This window comes from Platalea leucorodia (genome assembly GCF_965183815.1).
Source record: "Platalea leucorodia genome assembly, chromosome: 4".
NCBI classification, from domain to species: Eukaryota; Metazoa; Chordata; class Aves; order Pelecaniformes; family Threskiornithidae; genus Platalea; species Platalea leucorodia.
The window spans coordinates 7338452-7360511 of record NC_138826.1 but is presented as its reverse complement, the minus strand read 5'-3'; the positions used below and the strand labels follow the sequence as shown (position 1 = coordinate 7360511).

Sequence of the window (22060 nt, the reverse complement as noted above, 5' to 3'; positions counted from 1 at the left end):
TACGTGGAAGAGACATTCAGCTGAATGCAGAGATACCACCTGAGTCCTTAGAAAAACATTGCACTAAGTACTTGGATGTTGGGGGCTATTTGAAAGGAAAGCTTGTACGTTGCTTGTCACCTTGCTGTTCCTTGTCATCTGCTTAGGGCTGCTTTGAACGTAGACAATTTGCCTGTGCTGGCATGGCTGTTGATACATCAGGTTACTGCCTTTACCGATAGATTTCAAATGGCAGTCATGAAGAGGACTCCTTGCTTTGGCTTGTTATTCATATGCATTTCTGGATATCACAGAAATGGTCATTTTATGTGAATGTGTGCTTTTTTCCCCTCCCCCCCCCTTACTCAGAGGCAATGACAATGGGAAAACTTCACAAAGAAATTGCACAACTAATTGTTCAATCTGCAGAAGATCCAGATAAATCAGACAGCCAAGTGATTAAGGTTAATATTTTTTTTTATTTTTATTTTTAAATCTAGTTAAATTACTTCTATTGCTAAATTTTGGCGGAAGGGGGGAATAGGAGGAAGATTGTCCCTGGGAATAAGTTGATCTCTTGTACCCTCTGCCGTTTTACAAATGAGCATTTTTATTCTTCATACAGGTTTTTAAGGATGACATTAGTTTACATTATCTCTTGGGTAACCACATGGCTGAAGAAACCTCAGAAATTGTATTGATTATAAGAATTCCAGTAAACTTAGTTCCCCAGTTTTATTCTACAAAGCATATATTTTGCTCAAATACTTTGTCAATAGCATTGTCAATACCTTTGAAAAAGTCCTGCTGAGATATGGCTTCTCAGCTATAAAGCCTGATTTTATGATGATGTTTTTTTTCACTTCCTCCTCTATCTAATAGATTATTAGGCATTTCACAACTGAGCAACTTAGTCAAAAGAGCTCAGTTGGGCCAGCGAGAGGAGCCTGTGGAGTGGCAGTGCTCCCGTTATCCAACATGGCACAAGAGTAGACTAAAGAGCTGTTGAAAGTTTGCCTTAAAATAAATGGGGTCTTTATTTAAAATGAACTACTTATCAATATTTTCTTTTTGTTCTGTATTGATTCTTTTTTTTAATAAGTGTATGTTAAAACATTATAATACCCAATACTATATTAATGGTTGCTCGTTTTTCTATTCTTCAAGGATATTTCTCTGAAGACAAAGGAAATCTTGGCTACTTTAGCCTCACTTACTGAAGTTTCTGATGGCAATGAAAAACCAACCCTGAACTCTGAGGCCCTAAAAGAAAAGCGATTTCCACCAGCTACAGAAAACTTTCTTTTTCATTTAGCAGCTGCTGAACAAATGCTTAAAATCTGATTTTGATGCACTCCAGTGTTATGGACCAACTCAAAAATACTGTCTTTGCCATACAGATAGGAATACCTGATATTTTATATGGAAAAATTAAAGGTATAAGAGTGAATGTCATATTTACCGTGATATAATGCAGGATATCAGAGCTTGACGTGGAACATATGGAGGCATATTTGGGAACATTCCTGGTGTTGTTATCTTCCCCAACTTTGTACGTATGGCTCCCCTATTTCATATCACAATGTGGGTGCGTATACAAGTAGCAGGTGCCTGTGTGTCCTGGCTGTGCCAGACATTCTTATAGCGGCTGTTTGTCCTGCAGGTTCCAGATGTCGGACGACTGTTCTTGTTCTGACTTGTCTTCCTGGGGTCTGGAACACAGGCTGCAGCACACGTGCTGTAAAACCAGCACAGTTTGGATGGGCTAGTCTGCACAGGGATGCACTGAACGTGCAGTTGGTCCGAGTGCTCATTCTGGGCTTCCAGGTATGTGAGCCTGTCAGATACTGCTCTTGCTCTTGACTGCCCGATACCTGGAAATCCCAAATAAATGAACAAGTTCTCTTCTTTCTGCTTGAAAGTGTCTAGGTGTAAAAAAGGATGTCTGGGAAAATCTGACGTGGTAGCCTTAGTATATAAAGGAAGAGGTGTTTTAAAGCTCAAGTGGGAGTTGAGCGCCTCTTTTGGACTCTTGCCTTAGAGGTTTTCCCCCCTTTCACTCCGTCCCATGCCTCTGATGGAGGGAAAAAGAGGATAGGATTACCGTATTTAAAATGGGGCTTCCTAGGGGGGTCACAGACAAGTGCTGCTTTACAGCTGGAGTCATTTAAGAAGTTGTTAGGGTTCTCAGCCGGGAAGATAGCTGGCTGTTCATTCCTGATCCATTTGACAGAAAATCAGATGAGTTAAAGCCTAATGAACTAGAGATGTTCAAATGGGCAGGTACCACAGGTACCACATCAGCCTCTTAAACTGTTTGAGCTGTAACACAGGTACTATCTGATGGTGCTCTGTGTAGACTAAATATAGATGAAACTTTTGAAGTAATAGTGAAAACAGGGAAATAGCTTAGAGAAAATTAAAATTTGCCTAATTGATTGGTTGCATAGCCATAACTCGAGATTTTTTTTTTTTTTCTCCATTGAGCAGCCTGACACTAACTGCTTTGTAATCTTCTGAGAAGAACTTAGATTCTTTGTAGGGAAATACTCTGAGCCAAATGATCTGTATTTCTTCAGAACTGTCCACAACAAATCAGTCAATTCTGCAGTAGCACTTTGTTATAAGAAAAAAATAACCTTTTTCCTGGCCTTTGTACAGATAGGTTGCAGCATGTGGTTTTAAATAGAGATTTTATACTTATGATTAAAACTTTAGTAATCAATATTTATATTGTTAAATAATTGGATGTTTGCTATTCTGAAACTGATAGAGCTCATCAGTAACTACGTGCAAGCAATATTGGATTGAAAAAGGGTTGTCCTTTTGCTATGTATCATATGTTAAGGAAATCTATTTTAGAATGTGGATAAGGAATATGACATCTATGTATAACATGGCTAGTTATTACAGTCAGTAAATGAAAGTGCTTTAGAATAATCCCCTATTTTCAGGGGTGTAAAATTCTACTTTAAACACTTACTCTGCAGTTTAAGTCTGAACACAGAAGAGTGTGCTTTTTTTTTTTTTAACTTCTGAGAAAAATACTGCAATTGCCGTCGTTTACCTGTGAGTGCTCTGCAGCTTTTTTTCCCCCATTTGCCCATTAATGTTTTTTCTTAATGGTTCTTTAGTATTGCTGCATCTGTTTTGGGACTTTCACAACAGTTGGAATAGCAGAACTGCAAAATTATACTGAAAATTCCATTCAGGACCTACTTTAAAGTCCACTGAAACGGCATTGTCTCACCAAGAAAAAACTGAACGTGCTTTCAGTCAGCTGTCGTAACACCACATTGTAATTGTGAAGAAATTCACGTAGTTTCTTGTTAACAAAAAGCCTTAAGGTACCTCGTTAAGGTAGGATGGGTGTTAGAGACAACCACAAAAAGCAGAGAAGCTCAGTTACAAACTAAATACTGAATGCTTACTTTGCTTTCTGTTTTGGAAATGTTTAAGTTGAAAATCTTGGTGTTGTGTTAGATCTTGTATTCTGACGTTTGTGCGAAACAAATGAAATATAATTTTGCACTTAAGAAACTGGAGTCGTAGCACGCTTATGCCTATTAAAAAAAACCTGATCAGTCTACCCTTTAATTTATGTAAATGTATTCTTGAATAGTTGTGACCGCTGAGTCACAGGCTTTGGCTCTTGGTTTCGCAATACCGGGGTTGAGCTACAGCTTGGTGTTTAGGTCAGAAATGTACTACTACACATTCGAACGGTTTTGTCATCTGTGCTGATTTTTTTTGTCAGCGCTGAGAAGGAGGTATTGGCCTCCCTCAGCTTCGGTACTGTCAAAAGATTGTCCTAATGTTCTTGCATTTTCTTAATGACTTTTGACACTGTTTCCTCTCAAAAAGGTTTAGAATAAAATAGAAAAATCTGGAAGGTCAGGACAGGGAAAGATTTCTGCTTATTTCTCACTTCCCTTTCCCCAGGATGCGTCCAAGCAGACTGTGCGTGCGGTTGCTGGTTTTGCAGAGTCAGATGACATCCTTTCTTCTTCCTCCTAGAAGCAAAGACCATGTAAAATGCAATGGTCATTCCTACCTTCCCATCTTACTGCCTTTCTCTTCTTGGATAAATACGAGACGGTGAATGATGGTTCCTGTCAGCCCGCTAAGAGACGTGCCTCCAAAAGGCATGCGGCGTGTAGAATAATTGAAAGCCTTGAATTCAAATGGAAATTGTCGCACTGCTCCTTCCTCAGCTGAGGCAAAAGGTACTCCCGGAGCACTCCACCCTGCCCGTCGCCCACGGGAACCAGTCGCTGTGATAGCTGTCGCATAACATCTGCGCTACGTTTGCAGATACTGGAGGGTAGGTGGTGAACAGAGCAAAGGCTTGCAAAGGGGAGCAGGATAACCAGTCAATCCCGTCAGCTGTAATTTTGCTGAGTAAATGGGGCTAGTCCCTTAAGGCTAGCTCTGTTGGCTTTAATGCTTTCGTCCCTGGTATGAGCTGGTCTGCCCCATTTCCCCTGCAGGCAAGCGTGGGAGGGAGCGAGCGTTCTGATTGAGAGCAATACAACGCTGCGTAACCTGGAAAATAATTGACGCGGGACATCTGACAGCATCCATCTTAAAGCTATGGGCTGCTTCTGATTTCGACCTCTGACTGCTTCAGTTCCCCAGCTACTGAAAGGGCTAGTGAGGATTTAATAGGGTGTTGTGAGATGTCGTTTGAAGCAGGTAAATTTCTAGATAAAAAACACGCCGTAGAGCTCAGTGTGGGAAGTTCACAGCTGCCTCGTGCTCTCCCCTAGGCAGCTGGCTGGCTACAGCCTGAGCCAGGGAGCTTTGGCCAGGTGAGGCCATGCCTCGGAGCTGCCGAACGACGCGCGGCTCGGGAGGAGGCTCCCAAGAGCGGGCAACAGCGTGGTGGTGGCTGTGTGATGGGGAAGGAGCCGTGGCGCAGGACTCCCTCCCTGCCTGCATCCTTCTGTCCCCCACCCGTGGCTGGCGAGGAAAAGTAGTGCGGCTGGGCTGCAGGCTTGGGGGTGGGACAGGGGCGCGAGCTCCAGCTGGGGAAGTGCGTTGATCTCAGTATTTCCTAATGTGGGAGTGGCTGATTTTATATATATATTTTTTTTAAGCTACATTAAAGGGACATGGAAGCCTCGTTGTATATTCCTAAACTTCAAGATGACAAGCTGAGTAGGTGGAGAACTGCTAGTGTATTGTGCTGTACTCGAGATTTACTTCTCCTTGAAGCTGAAAGCTTCCATCTGTTGTAGTTTACCACACCTTAAACTGGTTCCACCACTAATGCACTGTCACTTAACACACTGGCCAGCGCTAAACACGGGAGACAGACCTGCCTTGGGCTGCTACGTTGTTCATCTGTTCTAGGTTACAAATGGGAGGGTTGTCCTCTAGGTGCGGACTCTCCTCCCAGGTCCTTCAAACGTGATGCTTTTCTGCTTGTCCCAGTCTTGTTCCCCTCACTTACACCTCTGGGCTACCAGGTGTCTGGTCCTGGCAGTTCTAATTCTAGCCTTGTAACGAGTTTATTTCAAGACCAAGGATGCCAGGGCCTTTTTAGCAATGTATTTTCCCTGCCCTGATTCGGGAAGCAGCTGAATCACCCAGGCTGACAGTTTAAATGACGGGTGCCTGCCCTCCTCTTCTGGAAAATTCTGGTTAGGGCACTAGAAACATTTCTGAGAATGGGGGAAAGGAAAGAGGTATTTAATAACCCTGAGGGAGCTGGGTTTAGTATGGCAAATTTCAACTCGAGTATCCAGTAAGAAGCTGGCAGAGTCTGATAATGGGCAGCTGTAACAACAGACACTGTTACCAGACCTGTTCCATAAGCCTTACTCACAGAGTTGTAATGACATCAATTTGCTTAAAACACCCAAGTGTGGTGCCAGAGAACTTAGAGCTTGTCTAGTTACCGTGATGATTCAAAGTTTTTCCTCTTTGTTTCCACTGTGGTTTATATAACTCGCATTTACTTTAGCCATTCTTATGTTTAAAAAAGGAGTGGGGAGAGGCATGGGTCTTCACTGTAGTGCCAATTAGTGTTTACCGAGAGTGGAATTAGACCCCACCTGAGCTTGCCTTTGGTATGTTATGGAAATAGGATTAATAGAGAAACAGGGTTTTAGAGAGTTTAACTGTGGGATGTTAGCTGTGCCACTGTTCCTAAAGATCTGGAAGGAGACAAACGCTTCGTTGGGAGAGGCAGGCTGAGCCTGTGGTATCTAAGGAAAACGAGCAGGGCGAGCCTCCTTCTCCCTAGTGCCCTCCCAGCTCAGGAGAGCTGAGGCTGATGTGATCTTTTCTTCTTGTGTCTCCTTTTGGCTGCCGTTGGAGATGACATTTGGCTAGGCAGACCTTTGGTCTGACACAGCACAATCGCTGTTATGTTGTTGACCCTGATGGGATTTTACTATGTACTTGAGAACACGACCCCCAAAGGCAAGGCTGAGTGATCCCTACTGAGTTCCGTAGGTGTAAATGATCCTTTACCTTTAAAAATTCACCGCAGTTCTCCAGCGGAGTAGCGCAGGCTCTGTGCCACCTCTAGGTTTGGTGACTTACAGGCAGTATCCGTACTGTCTTCCTGGAACAGCCTTACAGCGCGCTCCCCTCAGGCTACAGGTCCTTAGGGTGGGCTGCTACTCCCCTCTCCTCGTTCCTTCTCTGACCCTTCCCTGCAGTAAGTTGTTAGGGGAAGGCTCAAAAAAGGCAGAACTCAAACAAGAAACTAAACTCGACCCCCTGCTTCCTGCTTTTGTTCAGTGCCAAAAGCACAGCAGGAACTGTTTTCCTGCAAGAGACCAGGCCTGCTGTTTTTCCTTACTTTGCTCTGTGCTGCTGTCTTCCTGGAGGGATGGAGTGGATTGGGAAACCTTTGGTTCCCTCACACCGGGAAAAGAAATCTAATCCTCCAGCAAGATGGAGAGCAGTGACCCGTGTATTGCGCTCCAAGGAAGTTAAATTATGGCAGATGTTGGAGGCTGTACTTGTAAAATTATTTCCGTGAAAGTGATTATTACATTATTTAGTGCATATTTACCGTTGTTACACACAGCCTTAGCAGCACCTCACGTAACATCTTCAATGATCTTAGAGCCATCCCTCCTATAGCCCCCGCCTATAGTTATCATAACCACAGGGTCTCCTGCCACACTTGTGGAGCTTCTTTCTACCTTGTTTCCCCAGGAGACGGTCTGATCTTGATTTTGTGGCAGGTATAAACCATATAGGTTGGATATTAGGAAAAATGTCTTCACTGAAAGAGTAGTCAGGCACAGGCTGCCCAGGGAAGTGGTTGAGTCCCCATCCCTGGAGGTATTTAAAAGCCGTGTAGATGTGGTGCTTAGGGCCATGGTTTAGTGGTGGGCTTGGCAGCGCTGGGTTAACGGTTGGACTCAATGATCTTAAGGGTCTTTTCCAACCTTAACAATTCTACAGTTCTACATGAAAGCAGCTGTACTGGGCCAACCAAAGATCTATTTGCCAAGTGTCACATCCCAGTGGCCACCAAAAGCAGAGGCAAGAAGAGCATGAGAGCAGACAAATAAGGTATTTACCCCTTCCACTCTCCAGTAGTGTGGAGGTTATGGACTACTTTTGCTGGTGTAGCTTCCATGAATTTAGTATCCTGCAATGGATTCCCTTTGATGGAAATGCCCGTCCTCCTCTGAAATTCATGTCAGCTTTTAGCTTCTGTAACACCCTTTGGTGAGAATTCCAAAGTTCAACTACGTGTTGAGCTGTCTGTCACTACCCCTAATTCCACTCCTAGTGCTAACAGTCAGCTCGCAGCCCAGACACAAAGCTGGATGATCCCTGCTGCCAAGCTCATTACTTTTCACTTATCCATTTGCTATTTCACCTGTTTTTACATCTGTTATTGTAAGCTCTTTCTGCAGCTCTTGGTCCCCTGAATAATTTCGTACGATCAGCACAATTTATCACCGCACAGGCTAACCCTTACGCCACATCTCAAAAGACAGCTTTTTTGGTCGGATAAACACCGTCAACCTGCAAAGCGGGGATTCCTCGTTCTCCACCGCAAGGTCAGGAAGCCACAGGATTTCCCAGTGGCTTCAGTGTAAAAAGCAAGTTGTAAAGCTCAAGGGCAATCAGGCCTCACGACTCCTTCAAGGATGTCGAGAAAGCCAGGAGTCACTTTGTAGCCAGGTTTGACACCCGGTTCCTGAACATTTCTTAAACAACTAAATTTAACCAACATTATATTGCCATCAGGGTTGCTTTGTCTAATATCACTCCAGTGGCCACCTCGCATCTCATCCCTGAAATGAGTGTTACTAAATACAACGGAACATACAAAGTCAGAATTCTGAGAAGAACCAGCTTGACTTTACCCAAAGGACTGCTGCTGTCAATGCCTTTACCAGCTGTGTTCCTGGAGAGCAGCACATCAAAAGCTGCAGCAACAGCAGAACAAACTTTTGTATTCAATAGTCTTTTAATTAAGAAATCAATCACACGAGGAAGCATGTAGAACTCTGTTTGAGACAAACGCTGGGTTACAGTGCTTTCTGGTACAAATATCATTTACAGCATTAAGTTATGTGTACGTATCTGCCTGTGGGCTGGGGCTTGCGAAGCCCTGTCATTCCGCAAAGCCTGCCTCTTTCGTTATAGACCGCCCTGTTGTACGCCAGGTCTGGTACGTACGCCACCATAAATTCACGATTCAATCAATCAATCAGCCACGTATTCACGTATGAATTTGTTGATGCATTCAGAATTCACTGCAATCAGAGCACGCATTTATAGATTAAAGCCAACCTCTAAATCCCCCTATTGTAGAATAACTCCGTTTCTTCTGTAGATGACAGAATTTCCGGTTCGAGGTCTGCTCGCTTTATCTGCAAGGTACAGAATAAGGGAATCAACACCACCATATCCTGGTAAGTATATCTTAAGTCCTCTTTACTGCATTGAGCTTTGCACAAATTGAAATACTGTCTTCAGAAACAAGACCGTATGGGATTTGGGGTTCTTTGTTTATTTGGGGGTTTGAGGGATTTTTTTTGTTTTGGGGCTTTTTTTTTTTTGCTTCTCTGACATTTTCTACATGTGCACACATAAGGGAAGAAATAGGTTTTATTTAAAATTAGAGGTACTCTCAAGATCTACACAGAGCATTAGTGACATTATCTCCATTCACTATAGAATCGTTTAGGTTGGAAAAGACCTTTAAGATCATCGAGTCCAACCGTAAATATACTTGGGTGACTCTCGCAGGAGAACTTCTGCTGTGGGCTGAGCAATTGGGAAGCTCAGAGGGAACCAACCAGCCATACTCTCAGTACATAATTTCTCACAAGTCCCCTCACTTATGTTCAGTTTACCCTTGTTGCCGTAAGAGATTAAGAAATCTAAAAAAAAAAAGAGATGACAGTGCCAGAAAGTTGAGGTAAATAAAAGAAACCACTGAAAATTGCAAGAGCCCGGTCTATGATTTTCTGAGAATATTCACACAGTGCTGATATGGGAGAGGAAATAAATGCAGAAAGGAATGCCAGGCTCCTCTCTCACTTGGCCTTCTCCAAAGCCCAGGGTTCAAGGGCTACATCCTCCGGTTAAAACCTGCCAGGAAGGCGTACTTTCCCAGGGAACAGACTACGCTTCACTGTTCAGTAAGGCAGGGTGAAGAGATGGCGCATGTGAGTTGGTTTAGCTCCTGATGAGCTCATGCTGACTTTGCATGAAAAAAAATCGTCATCTACATCCTTCCTTTCTCCAGCATGACTGAAAACAGTGCTGGAAAAGCCTTGGGTTTCGTTTTTAAGACAGCTCTCCTGACCTTTCTTGCTTCAGACTGTTGTGAAAATCTGATAAATCTACATTGAAAAGTGTAAATATAAAGAACACACTATGCAACTTAGACCTAGCAAGCCCTGCAAGCCTCTGCCTAGTACCTGGGCCTTCACAAGCAGCCTCTCCGCTGCCCCATTTTAGATCCACAACCACATTAATCCTATTCATTTTTTCTATGTGGCCTTACGACTGCTGGCCATAGTTACAGAATGACTGTTTAATATAACAATAATCCTAAATCAATTCTAATGAAAGGACTTACCTCCCCACACTGCGGGAACATACTAAGTGAAACTGGTAGCATCCCCACTAGTGTTGACGTAATCATAAGCATTCTCACTGCAGCCAAAGCATGTGGAGTTTTTGCAAATTTTGCTCTGTCCAAGACATTGAAAAAGTAAGTACGTCAGTTTGGGCTCGAAACATAATCTGACAGCGAGACAAAGAGCGTTAGCTACTACTTTAGTGGTTGAAATTGCGCTGCAATTAGTTATAACCTAGGCTTACGAATCCTAAAGGTGTTTCCTTATTTTATTTCCTATGTTCTTACTCCTAACTTCCTGTTCTTCCCCTTTGTTTTGTATTTAGCTGCAGCATTTTCCAAGCCCAGATTGTCAATACAAGATTAAGACAATAAGCAGCAAGATCAAAGTGACAAAAGACGAGAAGGTGCATTAGTGCTTTCAAGTGTCTCAGTTCTCCATCCCAGCTGAAACCAGGACATTGACTAAGATTTTTCTTGCATTACCCTCTTTCCTTTCAGATTTAGTTCCTCTTGGCAGTCCTTCTTTGCCTTGTGCAAAAATGTATTACTCGATATACATTTAAAATTTTATCTTACATCTGCATTTATGTCTTCTGGTAACAGCAGTCCCTTAAGCTAAAGAAGGGGACAGGGAACTGATTTAGGCAATACCAAATTACACGACATAGATGATCCCTACCTGTATTATTTACGCAACATAGATGATCCCTACCATAAGCTCAGGGCAGGCTAAGAATTCTCTCATAGAGCATACAATGAATTCTTCTTATGATACAGGGTTTCTAAATGTTGCAAAAGCAAGAACATGTTTTACAATACATGGAAAACTACTTGGAAGTTGGGATCCAGTTTTAGTTGCAAATTCAAGTGCCATATTACCTCTTCAGAAATAACAAATCTGTGAACAACCTTGACACCAGACACTGGGCCTCAAATCAAGTTAGGGAACCTAGGTGCTGGAAAGGAGCCTGTCAGGAGAGCACAAACATGTTTCCTGCTTGGGAGCAGAGAGGAAACCCTCGTAGTTTTACACAACCTCCTGCAAACCCTCAAAGCGTGGATGCACACGTAACCAGATTCACTTACTTATCTAAATGAACCACAGTAGCTGAACAGAAGCTTCCCAGATAATCACTTCTACCAAGAAAATATTGGCAAGCCAGACTGAAAAACAGAATAGGCACTGGCCAGGCGCCCCCGGCCCTTCTGCAGCACCTCCTACCTTTCCACGAAGTACATAAGCACAGCTGGCAGGAAGAACGTTGTCCCAAACAAGACTGCTCTTGACAATGCTGTTTCTTTAACGGCCTCCAGGGAGACAGAAAAATAAACGTCGTTACAGCAGCGCTCTGTGCAGCTTCAAATACTGCATGTATTTGCTTCTGTGAGCGCTTTTTTGTCTAGTACTCTGGAGTTTCAAGCAACAAGTTAATGAGGGCTAAAAACATTTGTTAGAGGAATTCTTTCTTAAATGGAATCTAAACTCCTACAAGTGGCAAATATTCCACTCGTGACTAAGAAATACCTTAAAAGGGAGGTGAAGCTACTGATGCCATATCGAGTCTTCCTACCATGATGATAATTTTGCTGAGCCTTGCTTTTTTTAAGTTGTGCTGCACTTCTTCCAAATGGTTATACCTTCTGGGCATCCTAACGACCCTGTGGCAAATATGAAGTTTTCTCTCCAGCTGTCCACAAATCGTTATGCCCATCTAGCTGTTTCCTCCCCTCCGGACAGCAGCATAGAAAAGGAGGGTCACTGACAGCACGTAAAATATGAGTCCTTGCTCTAGTTCCCGTGCCAGGCTCTACAGTGGATGTTGATGAGCAAGGCAAGGAGCAAATACAGTCAGCAACCGGAGCCCAAGGATAAAATGCACTAGCACACCATAGATCAGGGCATTACCCTTTGGGAGGCACAGCCTTTAAATGATATTCCCACTAGAGAAGGTGCATGTGGTATGTACAATACAGGGCTTTTCTCTGAGGTGTCCCATCAGAAGAAGGTCCAGGAGTCCCCTTCTGAGTGACGAGGGAAGCAGAAATGCCTGTGCTAGTGTCTCTGCGGCTCAACTCAGGCACTCGGTATATTGGGCTGGGGAAGCTGCCCACCCTTGCAGGCACAAGACAGGCGCCAGCCTGGCTCCAGAGACCTAGTCCGAGCCTACCCAAAGGCTCAGCACCTGACCTGGGATTCCTCATTTCAACGTATCCAACTCCATCTACTGTCAGTATCACAGTCTGTCTTAGCAGGGAACGAAAGGCAAGTCAAGAGAGGCCTCCACCCCCTCGCCTACCTTCTCACCAGCCTTCTGTGACAGTCCCACAACCTTGCCATTCCTGTCCATCACTTCAATTCCATTCTCAAATTCTGGGCTTCTCACCACCGCCACAGTAAATGCGCTCATCAAGCCTGCAGAGTTAAAGAGGATTTTGCTTTAAAAGATCCAACAGGACTCTCTCAATAGTAACATTCATAATTATGTGCATTTTACATATCCAGTTCAGCAGTTCACAGCAGAATAACCTGGCAGATTAAGAAGAGACTGCCCCATAAAAAATCTACTTGGGATCTTAATTTTTGTTTCAGAAGTTTGAGTGAGATTTTAAGGCTCAATCCTAAAAGGTGCTTTATCAGTACGGATGCAGAGCTTTTAATCACTGCCATCCCGCTCAAACCAAGAGTACTTTGTTCTTAAGAGAAAGGGGAGGGGTTTGTGTTGTCGATAGGTTTTGTACTGGTCAGCGCAAAATCCAGCACAGAAAAGACGACCCTGAAGGGAACAGACTTGAAATAAAGGCTGCATCCCTGATTTGAAAGGGGGGGTGCCAGGGGAACACCGGCTCTAGTATGTCCCACTATGGCACTCCTCTGCCCAGCTGTGTGTCTGTCACAAGCGGCAGTGCTTCAGCTGGATCCCAGATGAGAATGTTTCAGTCTCCTCCAGGCCCAGCTTTACCAGGTACCCGAAAACATCCATCCCGCAGTCAGTCACTGAGAACACAAGCCTAAACCACTGGCACTTATAAAGGCCGTATCAAGTGGGAGTTAGTCATCTAGCTGGTTTTCTCGTTTCTCTTTTCTAGACCAAGGTCTAGGCATAAGAGGGCATAGTCTGCCAAACTGACCTTGTTTGAAATAGCAGATTTCTCTTTTTATTCGTTTTTGGCAGGGCTGCTCAATAAAGAGATCAGTGTAACAGATGGCACTTTTCAAATGCTGGACTAATGCTAATCAATTACCCTCAGGTTTCTCTCTATTTTTAAGAAAATGGAAGCACATTTTAACACCTGCTCCAAGGGAAACAAGTCAGAAAGCTCTTATGCAGATCCTCAGAAAGATCTGGGTAGCCATCTCACATAACTTGGAACAAAGGAGATGAAATTTGTTTTAATTTTACCAGTTTCCCCCTAGGAGAGGCCAAAAATTTCTGTAATGGCATTAGAAAAAGTTAATGACATCAAACAGTTAAACTCGTTCTGAAGCAACTTCACCATGTCAGTAAAGCTGTTCCAGTAATGAACTGAGTCCCATTACCTCGCAAGGTTAACAATATTCTGTTGTAGCAACTCCCATTTTCTACGCTGTCAGCAGCTGGGTAGCCAGCAGCAGCCCCAACCTGCGTAAGGAACTATGCCAGCGCACACCTAGAGCTGTGTCGCACTCTGGTGTCAGGTACGTGCCACACCAGGTCGTGCCAGTTCGAGTGCTACTGCCCTCCTGATCCCTCCTGGCAGTCCTGATGGTTTCAGGTGTAATGTCCAAGTCAAAGAAAAATGCCAGCTGCATCCCTGGATATCTTTGGAGAAACAGTCGCATGTCATAGAATCATAGAATCGTTAAGGTTGGAAGAGACCCTTAAGATCATTGAGTCCAACCATTAACCCAGCACTGCCAAGTCCACCACTACACCATGTCCTCGAGCAGCACGTCTACTCGTCTTTTAAATACCTCCAGGGATGGGGACTCAACCACTGCCCTGGGCAAAACGTCACGCATACAAAGGTCAGAAGAGTGCTCTGCAGCTCTAAAACGAAAAACCAGCAAGCATCAAATAGAGGTCAGCTACGCTGATCAGCGAGTGTTAACTCTCACACAGAGCAGACGGTGGCCAGCAAAGGCAGTCAGAGAAGGCGGCTAGGAAACAGTCAGGCCACCTCTGTGCAAGGGCAAGAAAACGTACAGTCAGGTGGGGGCAGCAAGTGGCCCTCGGACCAGCTGCGCGATGTACAGTTTGCTTATGCTCACCGAGAAGAGGAGCAGGTAGAAGCTTTTTGACGACCAGTTGCATTAACGAATTCTTCAACGTGTATCGATTCATGAAGACAAGAGGAAGAGCCTAAGGCATTGGGAGGAAACAGGCACCTTCTATTAAAAAAACGTGCAGTATTTCAGTATGTGCAACGGTTTAGGAAAAGAAATCTGCGACTTCATACATAGCTACCATCTATAAAAATAAACAAATGCCTTGGTTTAACATTCCAACAAAATACATATGTTCTCTAGTTACTGAAGGTATTTGTAACCACTCTTTTAGATAAGAATACAAAATATTATGATAAAAAAAAGCATTAAATGTTATTATGTATAGGACAATAGCAGTATGAATACAAAGACAGAAAAAGGAAAACAATTACCTCTGACTAATATTCCTTGGACATCTGTCCAACTGCCTTGTGACACATACTGCTCTCTCCCCCAAACAGGACACCTGGGGCACCTGTGCATTTGTTCCTGATTCTCCGCAGTTCCTACTTCCCATAATACACTTGCAGGAAGTTTCATTTAGGAATAAATGCCCGGGACACCAGCTAGCGCTCGGAGCCTCCCTTGGAGGACAAAGGGGAAGAACTCCCACATTCACCCACGGGCACAGCTGCCTCCTCAGACCTCCGTAAAGTCCTGAGCACTGCTGGCCCCACTGTTTTGCCCAGTGGACAGAGGTGAAAGTCCATCTAACAAAAGGAGGAACAGCCATAATTTTCTGCCAGAAGGCTTATAAAAATCACTGCTTGGTGTGGAGAGTGAGGAAATGCATTCTAGGGGCATCTGCGCTTGCAATGAGTGTCATGAGGACACCAGAGCTCATTCTGGTGTAGCGGGCTCTGGAAACCACAAATCCCTATTCCAGCACAGCACAGAGCTAGCTAGGAAGCCCTCAGCTACCTCGCCCTCCTGGAAGGCTAATTAACCTGCATTCAGTGCGGTATTTTCATGGCTATGCTGCTTCTGGGATCTGAGCTAACTCTATCCAGGACAGACGCCTGCAGATTTCACCACTTTTTTAGAACTAGACAGATCTCTTCCACAGCACCACACCAAAAAATCAACCCAGTGAGTTATCGTGTGTTCGTAAACCCTGGCCATTTCCTCTCAGCACCCATTTTCTAAGCTTGCAGAATAATAAAGAAAAGGACAGAAGAGGAAGCTGAGCAAGGTATTGGCTGACAGATGATCAGGAAACTTCTTATTCTCAACAGTTCTGGGGCAAGACATCAGAGTAGAGCACTAAAGCACAATCCTGAAGGATATCTGGAAGTGTGATTATCTCAGTGCCTACTCCTTCTCAGGAGAGCTTATTAGGAAAGCGATCATTGAGCAAATACGTACACCAACACACGCTGCATAGGAAATGGCTCCCAAGCCATAGAAGATCTGCTTTTGTTGAACCGAGTAGTCCTAAGAAGGACAGAAGAAACATCATACTTCATAAGTGCATTTGTAACACACTTGTAAATCATGTTCAAAATGGTCTTGTACAATTAAGATGATGTCAAAAATAAAAATTGACACGTACTTCAGCCTTTACAGTACCGTTTCCATTTAACAGGGTGAATCCTGTGGTGTAAGTGTGGAACACGAACTGCAGAAAGGAGAGATTATAAGCAAAAATGAATTTAGGATTGAGACTAGAAGACTTGTAAATGTAGAAAGGAAGAGATAATTACCTGACAAAAAAAAGTCTGCGTTGCCCGGAGCTGAAGAGATGAAGCAATAACCTAAGAGGAAAACCCCACAAGAAAATTAGGTTTGATGAGTCTAGAAGTTTTTGGTGAGCAGTGGTGGGCGAGAGCACAAAGGGAACTGCTATGTTACTATTTGCAGCAGCATCAAAGGCTCCAGTCAGCACCCGAAGCCATTTGCCTTGATTCCAGGCTAACACACTTGCCACAGATGTGACATACTCACTTTTTCTATCCAATATAAAACACAGAGACACAATTAAAACACTGTGTGCAAGAATATTTGGGCAAGATGCTTTCTTACCCAAAGTAAAAAATGCATTGTACCTGTGAAGCTGAAATAGTTGCAAATAAAATAACTAAGGTGATAGAAATGTAATTAAAGTAGTGAATGAGAAAGGGTCAGATTGTTTTGGCTAGTGGGGATATAAATACTAGATCTACCTGACCTAAGATCAAAGACTCTAGGATTTACTTCCCAACTCAGGCAGTGAATAAGAACTTGAGTTTTAATGTACCACAGCCTATCTTGAGGTCTGGCCTACCAGGTGTGGAGCACTCTCAAAGTACAGAGTCAATCAAGATAAGGCAAATATTGAACAAGAGGAGGGCACGGAATGTCCAAAGCCTCAGAGGAGGATCGGTAATTCATTTAATATCAGTGGATCAACTACCTTTATTATTAATGCCAGCGCTGAATCTAACCACATCTATGACAGAGCATTAAGCTGTAAATATCAAAAAGAAATATTTCTGTTAATTCTATTACTGTTCTTAATGAATTTAATTAATGTCTTGATGGCTGCTATACTTTCCAGTAGTGCCATATAAGTTCATGCTGTAATCTCTATATGGAATGACATATCTCAGTACGTATACTCATATGCCAAAACCAAAGGCGAACACATCTAAACAAATAAACATGCACATAGTTGCAGCTACAAATTTTATCCAAAAAAAAGTGCAATTTTTGAGCACTGTTAACAAGAGTTTATTTTTATACCTTTTGTAATTTTTTGACAACACCATTTCTTACTTGCAAACGCACAATCTACATAAGAAAAAATTCATATTCTGGCTCTGAAACACAGAACACGAGGTCTAACTCCTTCCTACTGCAGTTCCAGTTTTTTGAGGTTAAACAGACCAAAACCGGGCCTGGCTCTCAACGCCTAGCGAATTTCACCTTGCGTGAGAAAGCTGACCTTCATGCATGAACAGTCTCTTTGAATACTGCTGAAGGAAGGTAGCTAACAGGTTTGCACTTCCAATGAGATTCCCTAAGGGCTTGATTTCTAGATTACTCAGCAGTTCCCATAAAATAGATGCCTTTTAAAAAGCTTGTGCTGAAAATACAACTAAGAAGCCTAAAACCTTCTATTCCCTCCCTCCAACCCCTGGCTTTGGAAAAACACAAGCCCTGTGGTACACTATCATCTTTCATGATTACTCACCAATGGAAGAGAGATGGGCAGGAAGGCTAAAAAGAAAGAAAACTTCATTTCAGTAAAAATAACTGCTAAGTCTAGATTTTGAGCAGAAAATTCCCCTTACTTCCCCCCTCTAGTTTCAGCCCTAAGTAAAACACTGCCCACAAAAAAACCACCATCACCATGAACTTCAATTCTAACCTTTGTCTCTCATTCCTCAACCAAGAAGCCAGACTATCCGGTCACAGCTCATAGCCAAAAGGAGCCCTTGCAAACTCCACTCAACATGGCTACTCAGAAACTATTAACTGAGTTTTGAACAGAAATTGCTTCTCCTCACTCGATTCAAAGAGATAGGTGGCAACAAAGGCTGTCACAGCTGTGAGTGGTTATGCAAGATAATGAGTAAATAGCCTAAGTATGGTTATATCTGATTAACAACCTGTGCTAGCTTGGCTCCCTAAACATCACCCCAAGCAGCCTTTATCTGCCACCACAGCCAGTGAATTCATACAGTAGCCACGTTCATACAGCGAAAGCTTAGCTTATAGTAGACTGCTTTACATGTGGAGGGATTTGGGAGCTCATTCTGTAGTGACAAAAACCAGAGACTGGTCAGACTATTTCCACCTAGCTAAGCAGATGAACTGTGGGAAAAATTCCTCAAGACGACTGTAGGAATAAATAAATCTTTAACAGACATAACAACGCAACTAACAGAAGTAAGAGTCTACTTGTTTTTCTACATGGAGAAGAGTATCACTGTAGTATCACAGTGGCTATTTACTATGAGCTATTCCCCTTCGATACTTCAGTCACATACACAAAACTTCTCTTGAGGGAACTTACCGGGAGGTCTAAACAAAACAGGAATTATCTTGTCTGTATCAGGATGTACACTGGACTTAAAAGGAGAAAAAAAAAAAAGGAAAGAAGTTAAATTAGACCACCTTTGCCGTACTTGAGTAAGAAAGAAAAAAATTATTTCTAAATCTTTTGTACACTTACCAGGCTTAGCAGGAAGGCTTGTTTTGTCTAAACAATTTGAAAATTAGGTTAGTAATCAAGTTTCAGAAGAGACTGGGTAAAATTTTCTTTCTAAATTTATTGTATCTTTTTTTTCCAATAACTTACTTCTATATGGAATGCCATATATGTATACACCCCTTTAATTATTTTTTCCCTAAAATGTCTCTCCATATACTCCTGGTTGAATATAACTTACTTACTCATATCCCATGTGCTGTGCAACTGCACCAAAGTACACATTATGGCAGAACAGAAAGTTAATTTTAAAAAGTTAAGCTAGTAGTTATTTTAAAACAGAAAACAACAATTCTTAGATATGGCTAAAAGCCTAAACACTTATGTTAAGACTTCAGCTTTTATGGAATCACAGAAGTTTTTATTTCTCCTTTCGGACTTTGACGCAGAAGGTACTAAATGCCACATGGGAAGAGGCAAGCCCACAGTGAATCAAAAGAAAGACTCCTCCTAACGAAGCAAGGGCTCAGCACTACATTCCAGCAATTCCATGAGTAAGTTTTCCACCCAAGTATTGCTACTGCCCATTTTAAGAGATGTGAAACCAAACCAACCTGCCCTCTATATGATGGTGCAACATCAAAGATTCAAAATGAGCTCAGTAAGCATTATATATATTTATCACCTACTTATATCATGCCAGCTGAGGACAGACAGGCTTAAAGCAATGATTCCTAGAGTAATCCGAGAGCATCTTTTAAATTCAGCTCGATGATACACAACCTAGCATTCCCCAGGATAATACTACTGCAATTTGGCACCAGTAGTCATCCAAAGTAGTTCCTACTAGATTCATAGATGATTAGAAAAATCTCTCTAGTAATGAGTTTTTCTTGTGTTATCCCTTGTACCTGAATCTCAGTATTCTGTCTGCTAGATCTTATACTAACAGCAACTATTTCAGCTATGAAAAAAGACACGTCTATTTTCTATAAACTGCACTCCAAAATACCTGATCATTCTGTACGGGCTCACTTAGCGTCTTTCCACTGGTTTGTAATAATAACCTGGTTCTTCTTATTTCATCCTATACTTGAGAAAAAAACAAACCAGTGAGAAAAAAATAACTCGCATTTCAATATTCTACAGCACAACGTATCAGTTATAAGACACGTGAAATGCAAACCTAGAATGTCAAGCTAATACACCTATCCTTCACCAAAGCCGTTAAAGCAAGAACACACCTCGACATACAACTAATTCACGGTCATAAAAACTTTTAGATTATTCAGGCCCCCTTGCTCCCTTTAAGTATCAATCCTTTAACCCATTACATAAATGCACCTGAACTTTAAGCACATGAAAAACCTCACTGAAATCAAGAACGTTATTCTTGCGCGTAAAGTTATCTATGTGTACTGGCCAATTCGGAGATTTGCCACCGAAGCAACCATCCGATATCCCCACAGGCACCGAGATGACTCTTTTAAAATGAAATTCCAAACCAGACTTTTATAATGACCAGGAATGAATCACAACATCACTAGATGTTCCTGAATGTTCACAAATGGGTGATCAGGTTCTGCATCTTACAGTCTTCCTTTAAATTTGGTTTAAGCTTTTAATTACAGAAAACAGGTACACTTAAACAAAGAGAATAAAACGGTAACCTCATGTGCTTACCCATAGTCTACATAAAAAGCTGCCCCTCTTAGGAGAATTTATGAGATGATTTGACTTTTCTTCAACTGGCACATCTCTATTTGCAACAGTGTATTTTAATTCAAGGAAGTGTGAACTAATCCCAGATCTCCAAGTCCCTGAATGTACTATAATATTTTCCTGTTGGTGTTTACATATATATAATGTATGTTTACTAAATTATATTATTTGTACATGTAAATATATATAAAAGTATGTATTCATACCATGTATACACATATATAGAGACAGATGAATAGATACACACAACACACTAACTCTGCAAGCGACAAGGAAATGTACACACATTTTGACAGTGTTCTTTTGCTTTAATGGAGCTTTCCCTTAAAAAAAATACATTAAAAAATCAATCAACAAAAATTCCTTTAACATACTGACCAATCAGCTGACTCTCATACAATGTGCCATGCTTTTTCCTCTGTCACCCCTGACAAAACTGTACAGAAGTGGATTGACAGAAAAGCACATCTTCCCTAGAACTTTGCTGTCATGACAGCTCCTGAAATTTATAAGCTACACTTTATGACTGACAATGTGTTTAGTGTCACACTTTCGATAACTAATGTTAAAATTGTGATAATCACTCTCTGGTATAAAAAGGCCCTACAAATCAGGCATGCTCCCTCTTAGGGGAGAATTCCTTTTAGTATAGCTACTCAGAGGAGGATCAAAGAGCTTCACGACAGAGGGAGGGCCACAAAAATGACCTGAGGGATGGAACACCTCTGCCATGAGGAAAGGCTGAGAGAGTTGGGCTGTTCAGCCTGGAGAAGAGAAGGCTGCGGGGAGACCTTATTGCAGCCTTTCAGTACTTAATGGGGGCCTAGAGGAAAGATGGGGACAGTCTTTTTAGCAAGGCCTGCTGCGACAGGACAAGGGGTAATGGTTTTAAACTAAAGGAGGGTAGATTTAGACTGAACACAAGGAAAAAATGTTTCACGATGAGGGTGGTGAAACACTGGAAGGGGTTGCCCAGAGAGGTGGTAGATGCCCCATCCCTGGAAACCTTCAAGGCCAGGCTGGATGGGGCTCTGAGCAACCTGATCTGGTTGTAGATGTCCCTGCCCATTGCAGGGGGGATGGACTGGATGGCCTTTAAAGGGCCCTTCCAACCCAAAGCTTTCTGTGATTCTATGACCTTCAGATTAAGCTACACCACAAGGATGGGTACATGGATTAGCCAGCAGAGATTCTGGGTGCCTGTGGTGCAGTTCAGCAAACCTGTCCTCTCCGAAGCTGCGACAGCTCCCAATCACGAGTCCTCCGCAGCTGACTGTTCAAGAACAGCCTGCCCAGCTTCACCTCTCTTGTCTTTGGGGGTTTCCTGATTCCCGACTGGGCTGATTCAATGGTTGGCACAGCAGCCACGGTCTAAACAGGATTGCTGAAATGGCAGCGCCTAGAAACGCCCTTAGTTTTATGTAATTATATAGAGAAACACATACACTTATGTTTGTATTTCTTATATATTTATATGTATGTATTTTAATTGTGCTCAGAAACCTTGCAATGGTATCATTTCACACCCTAGCAAAGGCGAAGTTGGTAAGGTGGGTTGCTATTACCAGCGAGGCTGCGGAGCAGGAGCGAGGGAGGCCCCCCCATCCCGCGGCCCGGGCCCCGCACCCCCGTCCCTCCCTCCCGCCGCCGCCGCCGCCAGCCGGGGCCTGGACCTCAAACTCACGGAGGATTTCAGGAGCAGCAGGGGATCCAAGGCGTCCGCCCAGAGAAGGAACCTCTGGAAAAAAGACTGAGAGAGACACGTTTCAGGGGGACGAGGCGTTATTTCGGAGGCAGGCAGCCCGCCCCAGCCGCGCTGTCCCGCCCAGCCCGGCCGCCCCGGCCCCGACCTGGCCCTCCGCCCTCCAGAACCGCAGGTTGGCGTCCATCGAGCCGCGGCAGCGGA

The 22060-nt window shown here is 43.1% G+C and overlaps 2 protein-coding genes across 15 annotated transcripts in view; one reads left to right on the top strand and one right to left on the bottom strand.

The window, feature by feature from the left end:
- The window catches only part of DENND10 (DENN domain containing 10), a 22198-nt gene extending 6696 nt beyond the window's left edge, over positions 1-15502 (top strand). The window contains exons 8-13 of one of the 11 annotated variants that reach the window (XM_082309023.1): positions 349-443; positions 1147-3339; positions 3922-4303; positions 4470-8876; positions 10378-10458; positions 14762-15502. In XM_082309023.1, the coding sequence (XP_082165149.1) occupies positions 349-443; positions 1147-1323 (272 nt within the window). In that variant the 3' untranslated portion in view covers positions 1324-3339; positions 3922-4303; positions 4470-8876; positions 10378-10458; positions 14762-15502. Of the gene's footprint in view, positions 1-348; positions 444-1146; positions 3340-3921; positions 4304-4469; positions 8877-10377; positions 11284-14761 lie in introns of those variants that run through there. The other 10 variants (XM_082309019.1, XM_082309028.1, XM_082309025.1 and 7 more) reach the window with 10 other exon arrangements.
- Positions 8707-22060, bottom strand: SFXN4 (sideroflexin 4). 4 transcript variants are annotated; one of them, XM_082309029.1, is made up of 14 exons: positions 22005-22060; positions 21839-21904; positions 19445-19519; positions 18457-18483; positions 18298-18352; positions 17473-17498; positions 16004-16054; positions 15853-15918; positions 15666-15734; positions 14304-14394; positions 12352-12467; positions 11277-11362; positions 10052-10166; positions 8707-8834 (listed from the first exon to the last, which is right to left on the bottom strand). In XM_082309029.1, exons 1-14 carry the CDS (start codon positions 22041-22043, stop codon positions 8757-8759), a joined length of 960 nt encoding a protein of 319 aa, XP_082165155.1. In that variant the 5' UTR covers positions 22044-22060; the 3' UTR covers positions 8707-8756. The 4 variants fall into 4 exon arrangements, with proteins under 4 accessions (XP_082165155.1, XP_082165156.1, XP_082165157.1 ...); XM_082309030.1 differs by lacking the exon at positions 18457-18483; XM_082309031.1 differs by lacking the exon at positions 19445-19519.